The 20,149-nt window shown below is 44.4% G+C and overlaps 4 protein-coding genes across 15 annotated transcripts in view; 2 read left to right on the top strand and 2 right to left on the bottom strand.

The window, feature by feature from the left end:
- The window catches only part of LOC143321869 (pleckstrin homology domain-containing family A member 7-like), a 120,053-nt gene extending 114,597 nt beyond the window's left edge, over positions 1–5,456 (top strand). For 7 of the 11 annotated variants that reach the window (XM_076732565.1, XM_076732570.1, XM_076732567.1 and 4 more), the window contains 4 exons: positions 3,268–3,441; positions 3,531–3,664; positions 3,789–3,922; positions 4,987–5,161. In XM_076732565.1, the coding sequence (XP_076588680.1) occupies positions 3,268–3,441; positions 3,531–3,664; positions 3,789–3,922; positions 4,987–5,009 (465 nt within the window). In that variant the 3' untranslated portion in view covers positions 5,010–5,161. Of the gene's footprint in view, positions 1–3,267; positions 3,442–3,530; positions 3,665–3,788; positions 3,923–4,986 lie in introns of all 11 variants that reach the window. The other 4 variants (XM_076732573.1, XM_076732572.1, XM_076732568.1 and 1 more) reach the window with 1 other exon arrangement.
- LOC143321870 (NLR family CARD domain-containing protein 3-like) lies at positions 5,450–12,137 on the bottom strand. Its single transcript, XM_076732575.1, has 11 exons — positions 12,063–12,137; positions 11,385–11,578; positions 11,126–11,233; positions 10,791–10,898; positions 10,569–10,623; positions 10,249–10,468; positions 8,341–10,159; positions 7,801–7,968; positions 7,525–7,692; positions 7,384–7,430; positions 5,450–7,252 (listed from the first exon to the last, which is right to left on the bottom strand). Exons 2-11 carry the CDS (start codon positions 11,510–11,512, stop codon positions 6,708–6,710), a joined length of 3,366 nt encoding a protein of 1,121 aa, XP_076588690.1. The 5' UTR covers positions 11,513–11,578; positions 12,063–12,137; the 3' UTR covers positions 5,450–6,707.
- Positions 12,138–12,816: 679 nt separating this feature from the next.
- Positions 12,817–15,659, bottom strand: c6h11orf58 (chromosome 6 C11orf58 homolog). Its single transcript, XM_076732159.1, has 5 exons — positions 15,488–15,659; positions 14,587–14,670; positions 14,362–14,422; positions 14,030–14,139; positions 12,817–13,548 (listed from the first exon to the last, which is right to left on the bottom strand). The coding sequence occupies exons 1-5, from the start codon at positions 15,539–15,541 to the stop codon at positions 13,333–13,335; spliced, it is 525 nt and encodes a 174-aa protein (XP_076588274.1). The 5' UTR covers positions 15,542–15,659; the 3' UTR covers positions 12,817–13,332.
- Positions 15,660–17,388: 1,729 nt separating this feature from the next.
- LOC143322527 (transcription factor SOX-6-like) overlaps positions 17,389–20,149 on the top strand; it is a 102,228-nt gene continuing 99,467 nt past the window's right edge. Inside the window, exon 1 of one of the 2 annotated variants that reach the window (XM_076733769.1) lies at positions 17,389–17,749. The gene's annotated coding sequence lies outside the window, so the exon portion shown is untranslated. The remainder of the gene's footprint in view (positions 17,750–20,149) is intronic. The other variant, XM_076733768.1, reaches the window with a different exon arrangement.

Raw genomic sequence — 20,149 nt, 5'->3', positions numbered from 1 at the left:
CCCCCGCGCAGCAGCAGCAGACACAGGGAGCACCACCTTCACCACTGCTGCTATGCCACCCTCCAGCCCCCAGCCACATCTTAACCCAGCAGGAATGCTAACACGCTAGCACTCTCTGCCTTGTGTAACCAGTGGTTGTTGACGTTAGCTGTGAGCACTAACAAGCTAAAGGGCAGGACTGATGGCTGGTTAGCTAGCTTGGTTAATGCTTGACGAACGGCGGGAGACAAAACTAGCGCAGGGGATTGTGGGGAATAGTTGGTTAGTTCTGGACTGGGATGGTGTCACTCCCTGTTTATTTTTTTAAAGGTTCAGGGGTCACTTCAGCCCCTCGTTACCACTGCCCCCCCGGTGGGACCTCACTGACACAATTCTGAATGTAAATCCATTGAGAAAAGAAGGGAATGGAAGGCGCCACTCTGCCTTCCCTTCTCTGTTTTTATCACCAGAAAGTAGAGAGAAGAGCCCATTTATGTACATCTACATACTGTGTACTTGTACACTTTTATTTATTTACTGAGGGATATTTTCAGTACACAGCTGTACAGTTATATTTTGTAGAGATTTGGTATATAGAGCATATAGACAGGTGGGGGAAACGTTGGGAAAAGAAAATAAGTATTCAGGTTGACGAAACGAAGAAAGAGGCAACGCTAGTGGCAGAAATCATGATCACACCTCCCTTCTTTCTTTCCTTCAAATGAAATCCAAGTGCCTTGTTTTGCTGACGATCTTTTTTGCCTTTGTCCCAAATTTACCTCCTTAATCAACATTTGAATGAATCGTGGTTCGTTTGAAGCCTGCGTCTCCACCTCAGATCGCAGAGCGATGGAAGGCTTAGCTCTGCGGTGGGTCATCTGTGGGACAGCAGAGTTCAGTCGGACAGATGAGGGGACGCCGCTGCTTTAACCCCTGAAGGAATACTTTGACATTTGGCTAAGCTAAAGCTAGCTTACCCCTCGGTGGCGCTTGGCTTCCCTAAGGAAAGCTAACAATGCTAACACGCCCGGGTGACAAAAGTAAAACCGTAAAATTCAAACAAATGTCAAAGTCTTCCGTTAAGATAACATGACGTGGAATAAGATTAAGATTTTATGATTACAGACTAACTCGTCTGCCGTGAGATCTGCCTGTAATCAGACTACATTTCCCATAAATCTTTGAATCAAATCTCCCTGCAACAGTGAGCAGTACACAGTCTATAATCCTTTTTAGTGCATATAACCATAAACGCCAGAGCATATTTTATTTCCTCTACTCCACCAGCATAAAACGTGTTTACACCATTTTATATTTGAATTAACATCCTCATTAATGCAGCCTGTTGTTCATTTAGCGTTTGAAAGTGGTTGGCATTACATTGCCACAGTTAGAGTTGGGAAGAGGATCTGTACTCACATCGGAGTACTTTTAAGTGGCCTATGCTGTGCTGTTTTATGCATCATAAATATACAGGACAGGCTCGTGGAACTGGGCTGAAATGCAATAGAAAAATAAAAACAAGTGTGAACAAGGAGCGGACGACTGTGCCATGGGAAATCTGTGTGGGAAGTCCAAGAAGGAGCAGTGCAGCGGCAATGTTTTACAAGAGTAAAATACAAAAATGACATGGACTTTATAGCAAGGTGAACTCTTCAGTTTAAGAAACCGTTCAAACTCTAGAGACATCACACAGAAAAGCAGGAAAAATGTGTGTTTAGCTGCTTTTGCTTGACAAATGACTCCATTAACACATTGAGTGGCTGTTACTGCAGCGCTGCACACGGAGAAGACACTTCTGAAAACACGCCGTTTTCCGTGGCGAGGCCGTCCGCTCCTTGTTTTTCTGACGAGTATTAATCTTGAAAGCTTTTCCGCCATGTTGCTTTTATCCTTCCACGGCTCCGTACAATATATCATATCAAAGAGAAAATAGTTACGGGAGGTTGCTCAGTGGAAGAGTAGAAATATAGTAGAGAATTTAGAGAAGTGAACTGCTAATCACCACCTAATTCTATGTAATCGAGAAGCAAACGCACAACTCTTCTCCCTTTTCTTTTCTATCATGTAGAGATTTGCACTCGACAATAAAGAGTTTCTTGCTTCTGAACCTACTCTTGGCTGTGTTCTTCCTAATCTGGTGGGGGTTTGATGGATGTGTCTGCATGGTTTTCTCTCTCTCTCCACCCTTTTTGTTGTGTGACTGATTCTCCTGAGCACAACAAGGCATGGGATGCAGTGTTTCTCAGAGCATGTGAACACAGCAGCAGATCAGACCCTGCTGCAGGCTACTGGAGTGGGAAGGATGTATGCATGGCTTTGATGCTCCTTGGATGATTACTCACAAGTAACCCTCACCACACACACACACACACACACACACACACACACACGCAGTACACATAAGAGAATAAAAGTATTTCATAGATGCAAATGTGCTGCCGTACATCGGATGTGGTTTGTGTGTAATTACAGCTTCCAGACACGCAGACTAATCATCTTCCTGCGTCTGCTCTCTGCTAATGGTTCTAAACATCATCCTGTCAAATCCCCGGATGAACGTCTCGCTGTAATTATTCCTGGTTGCATAGAAATGTTAAATTCATATCTCCCTTTCAGTTTGGTGTTTGTCTCCCTCTGCCGGAGCCTCGACTCACTGCAGACGTCGCCTGTTCGAGCCTGTGTGGCGTTATTATACACCAGTTTATACATATAGTGCTAATTATTCAAACCACAGCGCTACTGTCAAGGCTAGTGTTCATATTTCCCCATAAACCTCCACTGCTCCGCGTGGGTTTGCCTCGTCTTTCACTTTATTGAAGAGTATAAACATGTTGTCTTTTTTAATTAACCTTTATTGATCTATAAAAACACTCATGGTGCAACTTCCATTTATTTTTATCTGCAGATCATTTTCTTTGTTAATCCTTTGCTCTGAAAATTGTCTGAAAATGCCCAAGATGGCACCGTCAGATGAGATCAGCCGGCAAAGATTCAGATTTAATCAATGAATTGTTTATAAAAATTGTAGCAGATTAATTTACTGTCAGTTGAATAACTGATTAATCAATAGCTTCCACTCTGCTGTGAAACTCTTTTAATAATCTGGTGGAGACATATTGTCTACTTTAAAATCTGGTTCATTTGCGGTAACAATATTAATGCCTCAAAATCAGTTTCCAATTAATATAAAGCATCCAAAACCTTTAAACACAGCATTAGAAACACTGAGGTTTCATTTGTACTTGCTGTAACTGGCTGTGTAACTCTGACTCCTGCCCTGTGCAGGTGTTTGATTGGCAGGAGGAGCGACCTGGAGCCGAGGGTCAGAGCGATGAAGGGCGGAGTCAGGTGAAAGAGAGGGGGAGGTTCCAGTCAGATGAGTGGGTGACGGTGACGGCCACACACGTACGGGAGGTGGACGTGGAGCCTTTCTTCTATGACCTGGATATCAGCCGAGAGGTATGAGATAAAGATAAAGAAGAAAACATTAAAAACGGTCGGTCTTAAGTTTGTGGGACTGACTGACTGTCTGTCTGTCCAACACGCAGCTGTCCAAACCGCAGAAAGTTCCCATCCCAGAGCGCTACATCGAGTCTGACTCTGAGGAGCCTCTGAGTCCAGAGGAGGTGCAGGAGCGCTTCCATCGGGCCGAGCGCATCAAGAACCTGCTGGCCAAATCCAGGTAGAAGCACTAAATACAGGCTCTGGAGTCGAGTTCAAGCTGCGGTGTTGTGCTCTATCACGGGGACTGTGTCAGCACGCAGAAGGGAAGTGTTGGAGTTAAACATTCTGTGTCCTGTCCACAGTGTTCAGAACATACAGCCGTCTGCACCGCTGGACTTCAGCGAGCTGGACTCAGCTCTGCAGCAGCAGCAGAGGATCATGAACGTGTCCCACGCGCTGGCCTCCGAGGCCTCACGCAAGAGCAAGCTGGTCGCAGGTTAGAGCCCTCACACCTTCGTCTGCGTAATGCACACTCCAAATTTAAAAATCCCAACCTCCACCCTGAACGTCAGCCTTCAGACGGCCTCCAGAAGAAGACACCGTCTGCTGTCGAATAAAAAACCGTTCTTCATTAACAGATTAATCACATGTGGTGTTAATGTATCAGGAGTCATCTTAGATTATGATCTCAGACAAGCAACACGTGATCTGTTGTTGTGGTGGTGTGCAGGGACGGAGCTGCAGGAGAGTCGGTGAGTATGTCTGCGGCGGGAACACCTGCCAGTGTCCGCGTGGAGGGTCTGGATTGGTCGTGTTCACTGTGTTGTTTGCCTCCGTATGTGTTTGGCTGTTCTGGGTTTGGTCTGGAATGTGCACAGATTGGCAGCCACGACAAAATGTTCACTTGGTTTGTCTTAAAATCTGCTGGTGATGAACGAGATGGCTCAGGTGAACCAGAGTTTGCAAGAGGGAAAATGAACGAATCCATGAGAACAACACCAAAAAAAGACTTGATTGAACATTTTGTGGTTTGGTTTTGGGATTTCTTCTGAAAAGCCTGAAAGCGATCTGTGCACAGACCTGGTTTCTTTGTTTTGGGAGCTTCAGTTTCCCTCTCAGCTGTTGTTTTCCTCAGTTGTAGCTCAGGTATCTTAAAGGGCAGCTTTGGTGAAATGTGGCGGCCTTCTGCGTGTTTGGGTGCGAGCTGTGTGTATTTTCCATGTAAATGTAAAAAAGAAATACTGATTGAACTCTGGCAGGACTGATGACATCCATCCTTTTCATGCACTGTGGTTTGTGCGGCTCCTGTAAAGTGACAGTCTTTGTTTCATACACCTGAGCCAGGTCTGCTTTAGGTATCAGCCAAACTACACAAAACTGTCACAAAGGTTATTTTGTCCTTGTGAAATCAGCTGGAAACCTGTTAAAATCAAGAATTCTTTTGCAAATTAACTCTCCTTAATTTACATATGCATCCTTTTAAATGAAAGACGTGTCTGTGTTCGTCGTATCCGGACAGGAAGAGAAACGCTGATGTTTCCGCTCTTTTCTCCTCCTCAGCCAAAGCTGCTGCCGAGCACTGACCCACAGGAACGAGCGACGCGTCGGCGCGGAGGAGGATCTGATCACGTTTCAGCCAAATCATTAACTCACTTACAGCGAGTCTCTTTTTTTTATGAGTGACAACAAAACGTGCTTCTTAAACAGTTTTGATTCGTAGTTTTGAACGTTTTCTTGCTTCTGCGCTCACATTTGCACAATTAAGCAACAATAATTTATAACACGAGTGAATTTTTTAAATCTGCAGTTACCTGCTTCGCAGTTTGGTTTGTACTTAACGAGTGAATAAAAGAAGAGTGAAATAAAAGCCGACATGCTCCGATTAGAGTAGGAATGTTCTGGCATGAATCATTTATTTATTACATTGTTCAGCTTGTTCCGTCTGTCAGCCAACTCAATGCATTCAGATTATCATAACAATAATAATGAAACAAGTCAATTCATTACAGAAAATAAAGATTAAACAATTATTTGGTGTCTGTTTCTTTGACATGTTTTGGTCTTTTATAAATATAAATACATGTTTTTTATTCTACTCATCTTAAAGACATAATATCACCTCCCTGTACAGATAAAAAACTGTGTTTTCCCACAAAGGAAAATGTTCCAACTGCTGGAACAATAAAAATAAACATATAAAACATCAAAAAGTGAGACTGAGAATCTTCAGACACATTTTCCCAAAACTGTTTTCTAAAACCTTAATAAAATCTTAATAAACGTTGTACTAACAAATGGAAAAAAGTAAAAACATGAGTATATGATAACAAATGACAACAAATAACAAATGTATCATGCACAATGCTTGAAGACTAAATATATAAAATATAAACCTTTTCTTTGGATGTGATGCTTCTTATCCAGCCAGGCTTCAGCTGGCTGCTGCCCTCTATGGGTCACAGGTTAATTAAAGTCCTTTTTACCCCACGATATGTTTCTGACATGCTATTCTAGATGCCATTAACAGTAATTCTCTGGAAAAATATACCTGAGCACCACAGTGCCTGTCACAGCAGTACAGCTGTGTGGACAGTGTGAGTGAAGCTCTGCTCCCGGGTTTCAAACCCAGATCTGTGATGGTGGGTGAGCACCTCTTTATGACTAATATCGATGAAAATATTTCGAGGAACACGACCCTACGGACCTGGTTCTGGGTAAACTTTGGGACATGGAATTGAGGACGGCCATATTCGAAGCTTTCACTGCAGAGACGGTTGTTTGAGTTTTGTCCAGAAAGTCATGGGCGCCTGTGGTGGAAACCTAATGAAGTGCTGGACACTGAGGTAAGTCACCAAGCTGAAGGAGAGCTTTCAGACTTGTGTCAGTCATTATCAGTTGATTCAACCTCCATCTCAGGTCATGACCTCTGGGTAGTGACAAAAACAAGTGAGACTGCAGATCCCCCCCCCCCCATAGGGAAACTTAGATATCCTGGAGGAGCTAATGCTAAGAAGCAGTGGTTGCTAGATGGCAACAGCTAGCTAGGTGACGCTAACTCCATTTTTCTGCAGAAAGCTAAAAGCTGAAATATCACCTTTTGTAGTAAATATAGAGTGACTTTGGGAGGGCTCTGCTAGAAAACTGTAACCGATAGTAAACCACATGTTAGAAAGACGGTATCTGAGATTTTCCCCATAATGTTTGCATAATTAACTTTTTTTCTCTCTTAATTTATTCTATGTACATGTTTCTCAACACGTTCTTTGAATATTTAAGGGTGTCTAAGGCTCTTCCGGCTGGCGCAGAATCAGTGAGGAATTTGTGAAGCCCAGCCTGAAGCCTGGATACAGCGGCTCAGAGAAGTCAGTGTGGAACGTATGCAGGTGGGTCATGGTGGTCGACGATACGGCGTAGAAGGACAGAACGCCGGCCGACCAGTCTAAGAACACGCCAACCCTTTTGCAGTCGAAGTAGGGGGCAGGTATGGTCTCACCGTTCTTGTTGTACCAGGCGGTGTACTTGCCTTTACAGTAGCGGAGCGTCCAGGACTGATCGTTGTAGCCGAGGACAGAATCGTTGCCTTTTGCTTTCCTGCTGATTCCTTTATAAGCCACTCCTATACCTGTCCATTCCTCAGTCCACTCTGCCTCCCAGTAAGAGCGATCAGACAGACCTTCCTTACAAAGCACTTGTCCCCAGTCTGTAAACCTCTCGGGGGTGTCCGGATACGGCTGAGCTGTTTCCATTCGCGTCATCTTTTTGTTGTCTTCGGACAAAATCAGCTGTGAATGGGCTGTGTTCAGGTCCATGGTGAGCTCACGTGCATCTGAAGGAGCACAGGCAGGAAACGGCATTCAACAGAAAGAACTCAGTTTGGCTGTATACAAGACTCGAGCCACTCAAATATTTAGGGAAGAGTTTGATGGAGTAAAACAGACGTTGAAAAGAAAAACTCACATTTCTTCAGAGCTGATTTTAAGTAGCACTCTGCGTTGCCCTCCAAGCTGGGAAAGATCAAAGAGTTGACATTTGAAATGTAAAAAGTACTGAATTAGTTTCCAGAGCAAAAACAAAACAACATTTAACTCAAAGTTCTACCTGACAGTGAGCTGTGAAATGTCCTCCTGCAGACTGGTCAGCAGCTCCTTCCCCACTTGTCCAGCATGATTGTAGCTCACATCCAGCACCTTCAGGTGAGCGGGATTGGACCTCAGAGCTTTAGCCAAAGAGCCACAGCCAATCTCTGTGATTCCACAAAACCGCAGCCTGAAGGAGTAAAACAAATTTAAATCGCAGAAATTTACTCAGCAAAAATAGATGAGGACTGGCCCTTTGTTCAGTTCGATGCACCTGATGTCCTGCTCCAGCACACACCTCAGTTTTTCCAGCTGACACTGTGGACTTGCCAGTCCAGCAGACAGCAGTTCTGCTCCTGAGTCGTGCAGGTCATTGTCACTCAAGTCCAGCTCCTTCAGATGTGAGTTGCTTAGAACTGCTCCAAGTGTTTCACAGCACGCCGCCGTGAGGTTGCATTCTTTGAGCCTTCAAAATGAAAAACCAGGTTATGTTCACATAAATTGTTGAAGGTTTCATTTTTAGACCGTGAAGCAACGAGACAGTCGCCTGGAAGTTATGTAACAAAGGCGCATTACGCTTGTGCTCTACAGGAAGTTGATAAAAAAAAACAAACCGAAGCAGGAAATCTTGTGGTCTGGCTCTGAAAAGGAGAACCAATCAACCATGATCCCATTATGTTCACCAAAGCTTTACAGCACATGTGGCAAACATGTATTGATATTTTCAGATGCTAAACAAAGCACGATAATCACTGAACAACACGACCTCACATCTGGATCCACTATCAAATTACATTTTGTTAACTGTGAATTCCAGAGGATGTTTGTCTTTACTCACAAGGCCACTCTGGATTCTCTGATCACCGGTAGCAGCCTCAGAAGACCCTCCTCCGATCGTGAATATTTCCTCAGGTCAAACTCATTCAGCTCCTCCTTTGCAGTCATCAGCACAAAGACCAGAGCAGACCACTGTGAAGGAGACAGTTTGGTCTCTGACAAGCGTCCAGAGCTCAGGGAGGTTTGGATTTCCTCCAGAAGAGACTGGTCATTCAGCTCACTGAGGCAGTGGAAGAGATTGATGCACCTTTCTGTTGAGGGATCTTCTCTGATCTTCTCTTTGATGTAGTCAATAATTTCCTCACTTCCTGGCGAGCTGCTTCCCACCGTGGTCAGAACGCTCCTCAGCAAAGTCAGATTGGCTGTCTGCGAGAGGCCAAGAAGGAAACGGAGAAAGAGATCGAGTTCTCCGTTCTCACTCTGCAAAGCTTTGTCCACTGCACTCTTAAGGAGGCTGATTACTTCACCAGGAGCCTCCTGGACTGTGGTGGTTTCTTGTGGCTCCAGCAGGTTCTCACTGAAGCAGGTGAAAGTGTGGAAAATGTACATCGCAGCAAAAAACTCTTGTACGCTGAGATGCACAAAGCTGTAGACCCTCTCCGATCCGAAATCAGTCTCCGAGACCTGCGTGAACATTCCCGAACACACTGCAGCATCGTTGATGTCGACGCTGTGCTCATTCAGCTCGCGCTCATAGAAGACCATGTTTCCGTTCTTCAGGCCCTCAAAGGCCAGTTTCCCAAGCTTCAAGATCGTCTCTTCATCCACCCTGACCTGGGACGGTGTTTCATTTTCCTGTCCTGCTGAATACTTCCGCGTTTTGATCACCGAGTTGCAAACCAGGAAGTGTGTGTACATTTGTGTCAGAGTCTTCGGCATTTCTCTTCTTCCCTCGTCCCCCTCCATCCTCTTCCTCTCTGTTTCCTCCAGAATCCTCTGCAGGACGGTGGCAGATATCCAGCTGAAGACTGGTATGTGACACATGATATGGAGGCTCCTGGATGACTTAATGTGTGAGATGACTTTACTGGCCATGCTTGGATCGGAGATCTTTTTCGTGAAGTACTCCTCCTTCTGGGGGTTGTTGAACCCGCGTATCTCTGTCACACGGTCAACAACGTCACCCGGAATGCGGTTTGCAGCTGCAGGCCTGGAGGTGATCCAGATGTGCGCAGAGGGCAGCAGGTTCCCCTTGAAGAGATTGGTCAGTAGCACGTCCACTGAAGCTGGCTCAGAGACGCTGCGGCAGGGCTCGTTGTGGTCAAAGTCCAGAGGAAGCCGACACTCATCCAACCCATCAAATATCAGCACAAGCTTGTATTTGCCGAAATTTGAAATGCCCGACTCTTCTGCCTCTGCGAGGAAATGATGAAGAAGCTGCGTCAGCGTGCAGCATTTCTCCTTCATCAAGTTCAGCTCCCGAAACGGAAGATTAATGAGGAGTTGGATGTCCTGGTTCTCCCTTCCCTCTGCCCATTCCACGTTAAACTTGTGCACAGAGATAGTTTTTCCGATGCCAGAAATCCCTGTAGTCAGCACCGTTCTGATCAATCTGTCTTGTCCGAGCTGGGGTTTAAAGATGTCTTCGCATTTGATCGGCTTGTCTTCTGCTGCTCGTCTCCTGGTGGCAGCCTGGACCTGCCGGACCTCATGTTCGTTGTTCACACCTCCGCCGCCTCCCTCCGTGATGTAGAGCTCAGTGTACACCTTGTTGAGAAGCGTCTGGTTCCCGTGCTGTGCGACTCCCTCGTAAATGTATTCGAACTTTTTCAATTTCTGTCTGAGTTTGCGCTGGCAGACGTCAAGCTCACCATAAATGTCTAGTTGGACAAAAAATGAAAAACAAGCTTATCATTAATTAGGCGTTATATAATCATATGCAGTACATGTTCCTCCTCTTGGTACTCACGTTTCTCCAGTTTGCTGGCGAGCTTTCTTTGGCCCATCTCCTTTAAGACGTGCAGAGTAATCTTCAGGGCGCCGTCACTGGCACCGTCGTCTTGCTTTTTATCTTCAGCAGTCACATTGTCTTCATGCTGCTCGGCAGGTTGTGACGGTTGTGGAAAGAGCATCCTTTCATACCTTCTCAGCTCACTCAGCAAAATGTCCTTAGCGTGTACTTCCACCAGCTGCAACGGACAAAGCAGAAAGAGGAAAATGCAGGTGATGTATGTACTGCATTTCAGCCAGAATGGTTTCAGCGCAGGCGACAGAGGCATCATAACCGACCTTAAATAAGTCATTTCCATCCATCCCCGTCGATTCTGAAAAGTCACGCTGGTCTCTTGAGACAAACATGAAGAATAATGTTGACATTGATGTTTCACTCTGGACCAAAGTGACAGACTGAGCAACATTTCAGCCCATAGATCCACATTAAAACCATCGAATGAAGACCGAAGCACAGACAGTGAAATTTAAATTAATCAAAAAGCATCTGACTTTTTGTACCTCTCTGCAGCTTCCTCTGCGAGGTCATTACGAACCTTCACGGAGGCGACACTTTTCATGGACGAACAGGATGAGGAGGGCTCGTTTGATTTGTCAAAACTGACTGAGCTGATGAGACAGAGAGAATAAGTCAGAGTCTGCAGGTGTTACAATAAACACTTTGAGCCACGTTTCTTCATGAAAGGTGTGAAACAAATGAAGTTCATTCTTATCATTCACATTAGACAATAAATATCTGCATCAATTTCCACTTTGGAACCAAAGTGTTGGACAGATCGATGTTTAAACCACCAGATGCAGCAGCTACCGTATTTAAAGACTTCACGGAGCCCAACCTGAGAGCCGCGTCCTTGGTGAAGTTATTCCGAACATCCATGGAGATGACACTTTTCATGGACCAGCAGGATGAGGAAGGCACGTTTGATTTGTCAAAGTGAACAGAGCTGATGAGACAGAATGAGTCAGTAGGTTTTATTCTCATTAGATAATAAGTATCTGCATCAATGCTCAGGGCAGTTTAATCAGGCGTCAGCTGACATGGAAGTAAGTGTTGGACAAATTTACATTTCAGCCCTCAGATGCAGACAGGCCTACCTATCAGCTGCCTCTCTGGTGAAGTCAAGACCAGCTTTCATGGATTCGTCACTTCTCAAAGACAAGCGGGATGGGGCGTTCACCTGCGGCCTGTCAGGGTACTTTTCAGGGTCTTCAGCAGCGGCCATGTTTACTTTCTTTCAGAGACCACTCGTGTTTGTCCAGCGGTGACAGTGATGCAGACATGCAGGCAGCTGAAAGTGATGTTCAGTAAATTCACACCCCGAGAAACAAAACCCAACTATAAAACTCTGGTTTCATTTAAAAACGTGCTTTCCTGTGGAATATTTATCACTTAGCTTCAGAAAGCTTATTTCCGCAGAGCAGTGAGTCATTAAGAGTCAGTTTAAGTTTCACTTTCTCTTCATGCGTTTTAATCCTCAATAATGAGCACATGCAGCCTTTGTTGTCATGAAGTAAATGTAATCTGACTTGTTCACTGGTGCTTGTTTTGCATATTTAAAGCAGAAACACAGCACTGCACATTACTACCTTCATCACCAAATGACGCAGTAAATCACAGAATCTCATCGTTTCTGGTCTGTTCTACTTTGACAGTGAGCGCAGGTTGGACCCGCAGCTGATGCGCTCAGCAGACTAACTCAAACTCAAATGAATCAGCATGAATTCATCCGGTTCGTTGATTTCTGAATGTAAGAACCATGAAGTGCGTCTTACCCGCTGCTCTCCTGCTCTCCTCTGTTCCGCTCGGGGAAGCTGCAGCAGCTTGTCTGCTCATCTGACTCACAGGAAGGCTCAGAGGCGCTTCTGGAAACGCCTCTGAGTTGGAGCGTCGGTTACTTTTCCGAATAGATTTCATATAAAACAACACGCAGCCTTTGATCAGCGGATGTAAAAAAAGTTAATAATTAAGGATTAAACCTGTTTTAGGTTGTGACTCTTTACAAAAAGCAGCGTATAACTGAGGTTTATTGTCTTGTTTCAGATAATTATACTAACAGTTAAGAGACACTTGCAGTCCGAAGAGCTTCTTTCAATATTGTGCAAATAACGATAAGGGAGAAGTAGAAAATGTTGAAACAACTTTCTGCATCATCTTTCTGTCCTCTCTCATTAATCATCTCAGATTAACCTTGTGACCCTTTGGAGGACAACGCCCCACACACTGGGAACCACTGGACTCAACCAGCTGACTTCATTACCCGCAAACTGGTTTGTAACCCTCCCAGAAAAAGTCCATTATATTCACCCCAACTGTTGCAAGTTTTCATTATTAGAACAACCAACTCACTCAAATACACTTCTCTTCTCTTCCTGTGCACTGCACAACTCAACAGTTTCAATAGCCCCAAGATGTTTTCAGTAAATTCAATATTCAAGTAGTTAAAATAATTATTACGATAAAATGAGGATGTCTTCTTGATGGGAAACTTTGGGAGAAACAGAAAACTGACAGTAAACACTTTTTTTTCTGAGAAATTTATGGAAAACATTTTAACAGGCTGAAAATCCAACATTGGATTAATGGCCTTGCGTGTGTCATGCTGTGTTCACACACTGTAAAGGTTTGAATAAATCTACATTCACTTCCAAACGTTACAACCGACACTTCTTTTTATTGGTTTTCAAAGAAAAAAAAAAATCACAAAATGTACAATTTGTATACCAATCATGCTGAATTACAAGCAATCCCATTTCATCCAACACAACTGGTTGCAAATGCAGTGACTGTTAAAATGTTCGAACGCAACAGAAACCGAACCAGTTGCCACCTGAACAGGACAGAACAGCACTCAACCAAACCAGACCTTGTAGCCTGCAGACTGTTTTTAACATGCACACCAGGGCGTCACCCAGTGCTGAGTGCTTGTGCAGAGACGCCATTTCTACACCGTAAAAAGAAATAATGGCTGATTTTCAACAGTTAAACAAATACCGTCAAAATGTACAAATTTGAGACTACAAAAACCAACGGCTCCCCGCACACCTACGTCGACTTCACGAAGGCCATTTTGTAGCTGTGTTTCCGTTCGTCGCTCCCGCTGTCTGAGCCGGGCTTGGCCTGGTCTGAGGGCTGCTGCTCGGTGTTACGATCGCAGCCTTTGTCCTCGGCGTCTGTGGGCTCTTCTTCTTCACTGGTGGACTTCTGTGGCTCAGTTGCTTCTGTGCGACTGTCGCCTGGTGGGGGGGGGGACTCCCCTGGCTGTGAGCAAGAGAGCAAAAAGATGATGTCTCAGGAGTTGCATGTTGGTGGTGGTCCTGAAGGACTTGACCATTGTAGTTTCCTTAAGGACTGACTATGAAATGAAAAGAGTGTGATGTGGTGACACCTCGGAAACAGTTGGCAGAGGTTTATCTTTTCGGTTGAGTATAACTTGTATAAGACAAAAGGACAGTGTGTGTTTGCTTCTTGCCAGCTGCACCCTGCTCTGCACACACCGCCTGACACATTAAAGACAACACTACAGACAAAAAGAGTGTGTGGCCTCTTCAACTGAAACTTTATACATGAGACACAGAAGAAGTGTCTTTACTTCTTTACTGTCTTTACCAGACGGACACTCTCGGTCATCTGGAAGTGTCTTCATAAGGAGAAGCAGCATAAGAATTTAAGACATATCCTGTTTTACAAGTATTTGCATGGATCTCTCGGCCCCCTCCTCTGGCCCTGGATGGCACCTCACCTCGCTGAAACCCAGCCCACAGTGTCTGCGGTTGCGGCCCGATAGCTTCCCGTCCATGCCCTGCTGGTACTGCATCTCTAGCTGCTCGTTGATCTTCTTATCCTCCTGCCCTGCAGAGGAGACACCAGTCACAGCAGGCACACCCAGCCAGCACAGGCCTATCCATGCATGGATAGATCTGTGCGGCAGAGGTATAGTGGGGAAGCCGGGTTAATCGCATTAGGCGTAAGGATGAGGCAGCATGGGTAAGTGGCAAAGGGACAGTAGTTTGGACATGTCTCACAATAGTAGAACAAACACAGCATTTTACAAGAGTTAAGGAGGACGCTCACCACTGCGGAAGTGGGACGTCGACTTGTGGTCACCAATGACAAGGCGCCCTGTGTGTTCTTTCTGTGGAACAGAAACAATCCAGTTTTAGATCAAATTTCATGACTTCTCTTAAGTTTACAGAGTGACTGACAAGTAAAACGAAGCTTTTATGCTTTAAGCTATGGACTACAGGCCCACCGTGAAGTGAACTGAGAGTACAACGATCTACGACACACAAAACTAACCTTGCCAGCGCCCATCAAACGTAAAAACTTCTGCTTCCTTTCGTTGCTTCCGAGATCAGCTGATGCCCACTGGGTAGACCCATCCTGCCGAGGCGAAACAGTGTTATCATGCAGACTCATGCGCTCAATAACAGCACAGTTTTGTCAAAAACATCTAATCAAATTATCACACAATGACTGTTTTTTCACAGCAGCAGAGACGGTTTCTGACCATCAGGGCCGGCCGTCCCTTCACCCTCTGATGACGCTCACACCCTGGTGGGGTGAACAAATCATTACGGATGATTTGATCTTTATAACATCATAAACTCTACTTATCCTCAATCCATTCATTGGTTGAGCACAAAATCTGCGCTTCTGTTTAACCTGAAAATAGGAAAAAACACTTTCTGATCTCCTCAGATAAATTTCCTGACTAAGCAGAAAGTGTCTTAAATCTAATGTGTGATAAAATATTTTAGGAACGAGCACAGTGCAGATCTGAATCTCTTTTTCTGCACATCAGTAGTTATTTGTCTTAATGGTAGTATTATTTACTTATGAGAATATAACACATTAGGGGTAAATCAGATGGGAGATAGTGTGTGATCTCCTGTCAGTGATCCTTTCTGCATAAACACTTCACACGTTGTCAAACGTACTGTATGTTTACTACAAGCCCGTTTATCTTAATCACATTTGATGAACACAGAACAATGCGTAGCATATGTTGTGCAATTTAAAATCTGTCTAAATAAGACGAGTAAACTTTTCTACTGACAAAAACTGCAAACACAAACAAAAACGTGCTCAGATTTCACGCTCTGTACGTTAGCAAAAGCGCTAACACGACGCTAACGTTATCCAAGTCGTGTAAAGCGTTCATCTACAGATTACGGCCGGATTTTCTTGTCGTACTCACGTCACTTGGAGACGCTGGTCGTTTGGTTCCATGTCTGTCCTCTGGAGAACTCATTATGAACGAAAACTTCAGTAAAACGTCAGTGAAATGTCATGCTACCTAGCACACGCTAGCTGGTTTTTGTCAACAATCCTCTGTGTCGTCACTTCCTGTTCCGTTTTCTTCTTCGTTTGCCCGTTCTGTCAACTCTCTGCTGTCACCCATCGGTAGATTGTAATGCAGCACCGTTAAACCGCAGAACTACATCAAATCCATCGAGAGTCAAATATTTGAGAGCTACTTATTAGCACCGCCTTCAATACGACATATTTAGCATCTTGAACGAGATGAGACGTGTACTGAACCGACAGATACAACAACATGGACACATTACGTTGTCAAAGGACCGAGAAGTCCTCAGAAGTGTCGAGGCAACAACAGGTAGGCTACTTCAAACCTACTACAAACTGGAGGATATTTTTTTTATTTATTTATTTAGGCCCACATCATGTTAAATTACAAAGAAACATCCTTGTATCACGCAGAGAGGAGACAAGAATTCAATGAATAGCTAATGTGCTTAATGAAATGCTTTATTGGCTTAAGGTTTGAATGCTGTCAACGTCAGGAAACATTGAAAAGAGGCTGGAGGGAATAACTATTAAAACACAATGACATTAGTGAAACAATTAAACATTTTATTTCATTTTATTTCTTTAGTTGGTCTTGTAATGTAAAGTCTTGCAACGAAATAGCTTTGATTCATCAACAGTAGATCAGGGTATTAAAAAAATGTAATTGATAGTAATCAATAGCCTTCTAAAGCTGGAATTTCGACATTAGAGTTTAGTGGAGGATGATTTAAAAGCCTGGAAGTATAATTTGAATTTGGAGTGTAATGAAATTTTATTACTATTATATTATATTTTACTTTTCTGTAACATATTCTCGTTAAATTTCATTCAGCTCTTTATGTCCAAAAGCCCTCATTTGGTGGGGTCATGGGCATGCAGGCCTGCTGTATGCCAGAAAATGAACCCTCTATTGGCTGACATGCATTAAAACCGCCAAAAGGTGGCGTAAGAGTAAGCTTAATAGCTAAAGAAAGAGCCCGGAGGCGCTCACACCTCCGACAGGACGCCAACAGTCTTTCTGCAACACACAGTCATCAAGACATTTCACTAAAAGTTTGGGCTTGGGTTTGTTGTCCCTTTTAATGGGCCTGTACCTTTTTGTTTAATTAATGAAGCTGAGCACAGACACTTTCCTGTTAGATCATTTCAATAAAACTGCTTTTTTTTCTTCCGCAAAATGAAAACTATCAAAGTTTCAAGACTTTAAAATATCGGTTCTACCTCAGAGAAGAAGCAAGAGGACATTTTCCAAAAGAGATTTGCTTTTAATCACAGACTTCATCTCATTTTAATCCCAGTTAGACTGTTAAAATCTGTTTTTTAATTGAAAAAGACCACCGAGACATCCGGTAATTACGCATGAAAAATAATAACACAGAGAAAACTTTTTGTTTATTTGCTTTTCCGCAAACACCTTTTCTCTTATCAACATAAACAAACACGTGGCTGCTTCTTTGCGCGTTTTTCACTTTGTGTGCATTCTGACACACAAAAACTTTGTTAGAACAAATGTGGCCCCTGCAAAATAAAAGCAATAAAAACAATAATTCATGCAATTTAGGAGCAGGTGGCCAGCACGCGCACGCACACACGCGCACAAAGAGACACGCGAATACAGAGAAAATGAGACAAATGAGAAGAAAAGTTTAAATAAGGAATAGAAAAGGAAAATTTAATCTGTTTTATGTTTGAGTGAGCGATTCACGTGAAGAAAGGGAGACACGCGGAGAGAGAGAGAGAGAGAGAGAGAGAGAGAGAGAGAGAGAGAGGAGGGGTTATCCTGCCTCTGCCTCTTTACCCGACACTGTCCCGCACTCTCACTTAACCTCCACTCAGTGCCGGACGGGGAATAACTTGAACTTTTTTTTTCTTTTTTTTTTTTTTTCTTGCGAATGACAGCTCACCGGGCTCGGTGCCACCTCTGCGAAGCCTTTGTGTTTTACTTTCTGATCCCCGGCGGAGCGCAGACAGAGGAGTTACCAAAGTCCCCGACACGCTCCAGCGATGGTGACTTTACGCACGGGATTTGAAGGCTGTTTGAACTGACTCCTCTTGTTTGGTCTCGACCGCTGAAAACTCTCCACCGTTGCCCGCAACAGTCTTCAAGTTTGGGAGAAACACGCAGCGAAGGGCGAAGAAGAGAATCCAGGTAAGGGGAGTCGCGTTGCATCCGTGTGGACAGCACCGGGACCGAGAGCCGGCGCGTCCTCTGGACTGCTTGTTTTGAAAAGTCGGTGCGCACTCCGCTTATCTGTGCTCCACAACAAACAGCGATGACAGCCACAGATTCAGGCTGCATCAGTGTCTTCAACCCTGCAGTTGGACCGTGATTAGACCCGACGTGACCTGCAAAAACTAACTCATAGAACACTTTTAAAAAGTTATGCATTAAGGTGCTGTAGAGAAACCGAACTGAAATATTTTGAAGAGGAATTTATGAATGTTGCGATCTTAAAATTAGTGCAACTCTAAAAAATTAAAGCAAGTTCGTTTATGATAGAACAATAAGAAATTATTAGTACCGTTATTACGAGTTTATGGCTAATTATTCTTGTTTACCTGTTAGCTGTAGTCTCTAACACACATGCAAATAATTAGACATATTGCTTCTTTTCCTTTATAACAACCAATATTGATGTTATAAAAAGCACAAACTGAACGACACGTTTCTAAAAACTTTGCAAATAGTTGTGATTTTGCAGCATTTTCATCCACTCAGACTCATCTTGGAGCTGGTGATGGAGTGGCTAAAAAAAATAAAAATAAAATTACAACATTAAATCTGTGATCTTAAATTCATACGAACAGAAATTTGACTTCCAAGCACGTGCTAATTAATGCATTTCCACCCCTTTCCCTGCAGTTTAAGATAGGACACTCAGGATTAAATATTCAAGGTTAATTTCAGCCATAAAAGTTGCAGCTACATTGTGCAAGACAGCAGAGTGTCCATCCTCCACTGCACCCCTGACATGCACTATTAATAGAAATGGTTCAGTGCTTCTGTAGCACCAGAAAATGCTTCTTTAGGCTCAGAGCCCATTAAGATATAGGCTATTTAGAAAGGGTCTCTGGAGCACCATGCGCAAAAAAGATTTGCATAAAATTGTAGCCTAGTTGATGGTAGCAGATAAAAACGAGACATTTTAATTGTAATTTTAAATCACTTTTTTAAAATGCAAATTAAAGACATCGGAGGGCTCGTAAAGCCCACTCAGATCCACTGGAGTCTGTGGGATGATGCTGTGAGTAGTTTCCTCTTCGGCCACACAGCGGTAGCCTTCTGTCCGGGATCGCGAACGCCTCGCGCTCGGCCGGACAGGCTGCAGTCCTCGTGCGCGTCCACGGCTCCGCTGCTGCTCCGCAGACGCACATTTCAGCCGCAGCGGATCTGGCCCCCCCCCCCCCCCCCCCCTCAAACACACACACACACACACACACACACACACACACACACGTCCAGGACTACAATACACAGACATAGACTGCAGAGTGGGAGCAAAACGGGAGAAATGAGAAGCGTCTTTAGGGCCCAAGTTAACCCCCCCCCCCCCCCCCCATCAGAGGTCACGGCGTGTGACCCTTGAAGAATGCGTCAGTCATAAATTAAAATTAGACCCGGAGCTCTAACACGGACACACTGGGAGACAATACCGGGGAATCAGGAGTCCCAGCGCGGCGACAGAGTTCAGAAATTAGTCTGTAAGTTTCCCTTTTTCCCCTCACGAGCGAGCATTGTGTTTCTTCGTGTTAGGTAAAAGTTTGGCTGCTGAAATGTGTCAGTTTCACTGGTTCGTGGCGCAGCCTGACTGAGTGACAGCGCCGGTTACGTATGAAGTTAATTGCGGGTGTGTGAACTTGAGCCGTGCATGCAGGGACGGTTTCTTATCCGGAGCGAAGAATCTGCAGCTCGGACAGTCTGTCTCCTGTGTGAAAGTTTGCTCTGAGTTCACGCTGAGGATGAGACAGGGGGTACAGGAGGACAAGGCGCTCGACAACGGCCTGGAAAAGCCTGATAGAGTCACGGCAGGGTGTTCCCCATCTTTAGAGCCGCGCTACACCTCTCAGATAAGCCGCTGCTCGTCTGCAGATAAGGAGCCTTTAGAGAAGCAGAGAGAGGGAGCGAGAGATCAGCCATTCTGGACCAAAAAATGAGCCTGAACACCGCGGAAGAGGAAACGCACAGTCCGGACAATTGCTTATCTGATTTTTGAAGCCATTTAATCAACTTAAAGTTATTAAATCTTAATCTTTGCAATTTGTCACAGGCAGTTTCCCAACATCAGCTTTAACTGTTTTACGCATTCACATTTTTGTTTGCACATCAAATCACTCCTCCATTCAGAGCTCGACAGATCCTCCAGTCGCCAGTTCGGACCTGCCCACACCGGCCCAGGCACTAAATCACAATTTCCAACAAGTTGTTTTAATTGTTTGGACTCTGGCAGAACAATTTATAGACCGCCGCCCACCCCCCCTCTCTCTTGTAAGTGAGAGTGTCTGTCTGAAAAACAATCCGGGCAGGGGGGGTCGCTGAAGTTGATCTCCT

This window comes from Chaetodon auriga, chromosome 6 (assembly GCF_051107435.1).
Source record: "Chaetodon auriga isolate fChaAug3 chromosome 6, fChaAug3.hap1, whole genome shotgun sequence".
NCBI classification, from domain to species: Eukaryota; Metazoa; Chordata; class Actinopteri; order Chaetodontiformes; family Chaetodontidae; genus Chaetodon; species Chaetodon auriga.
Note: the sequence above shows the minus strand (reverse complement) of the source record. Positions and strands in the feature narration are given on the sequence as shown.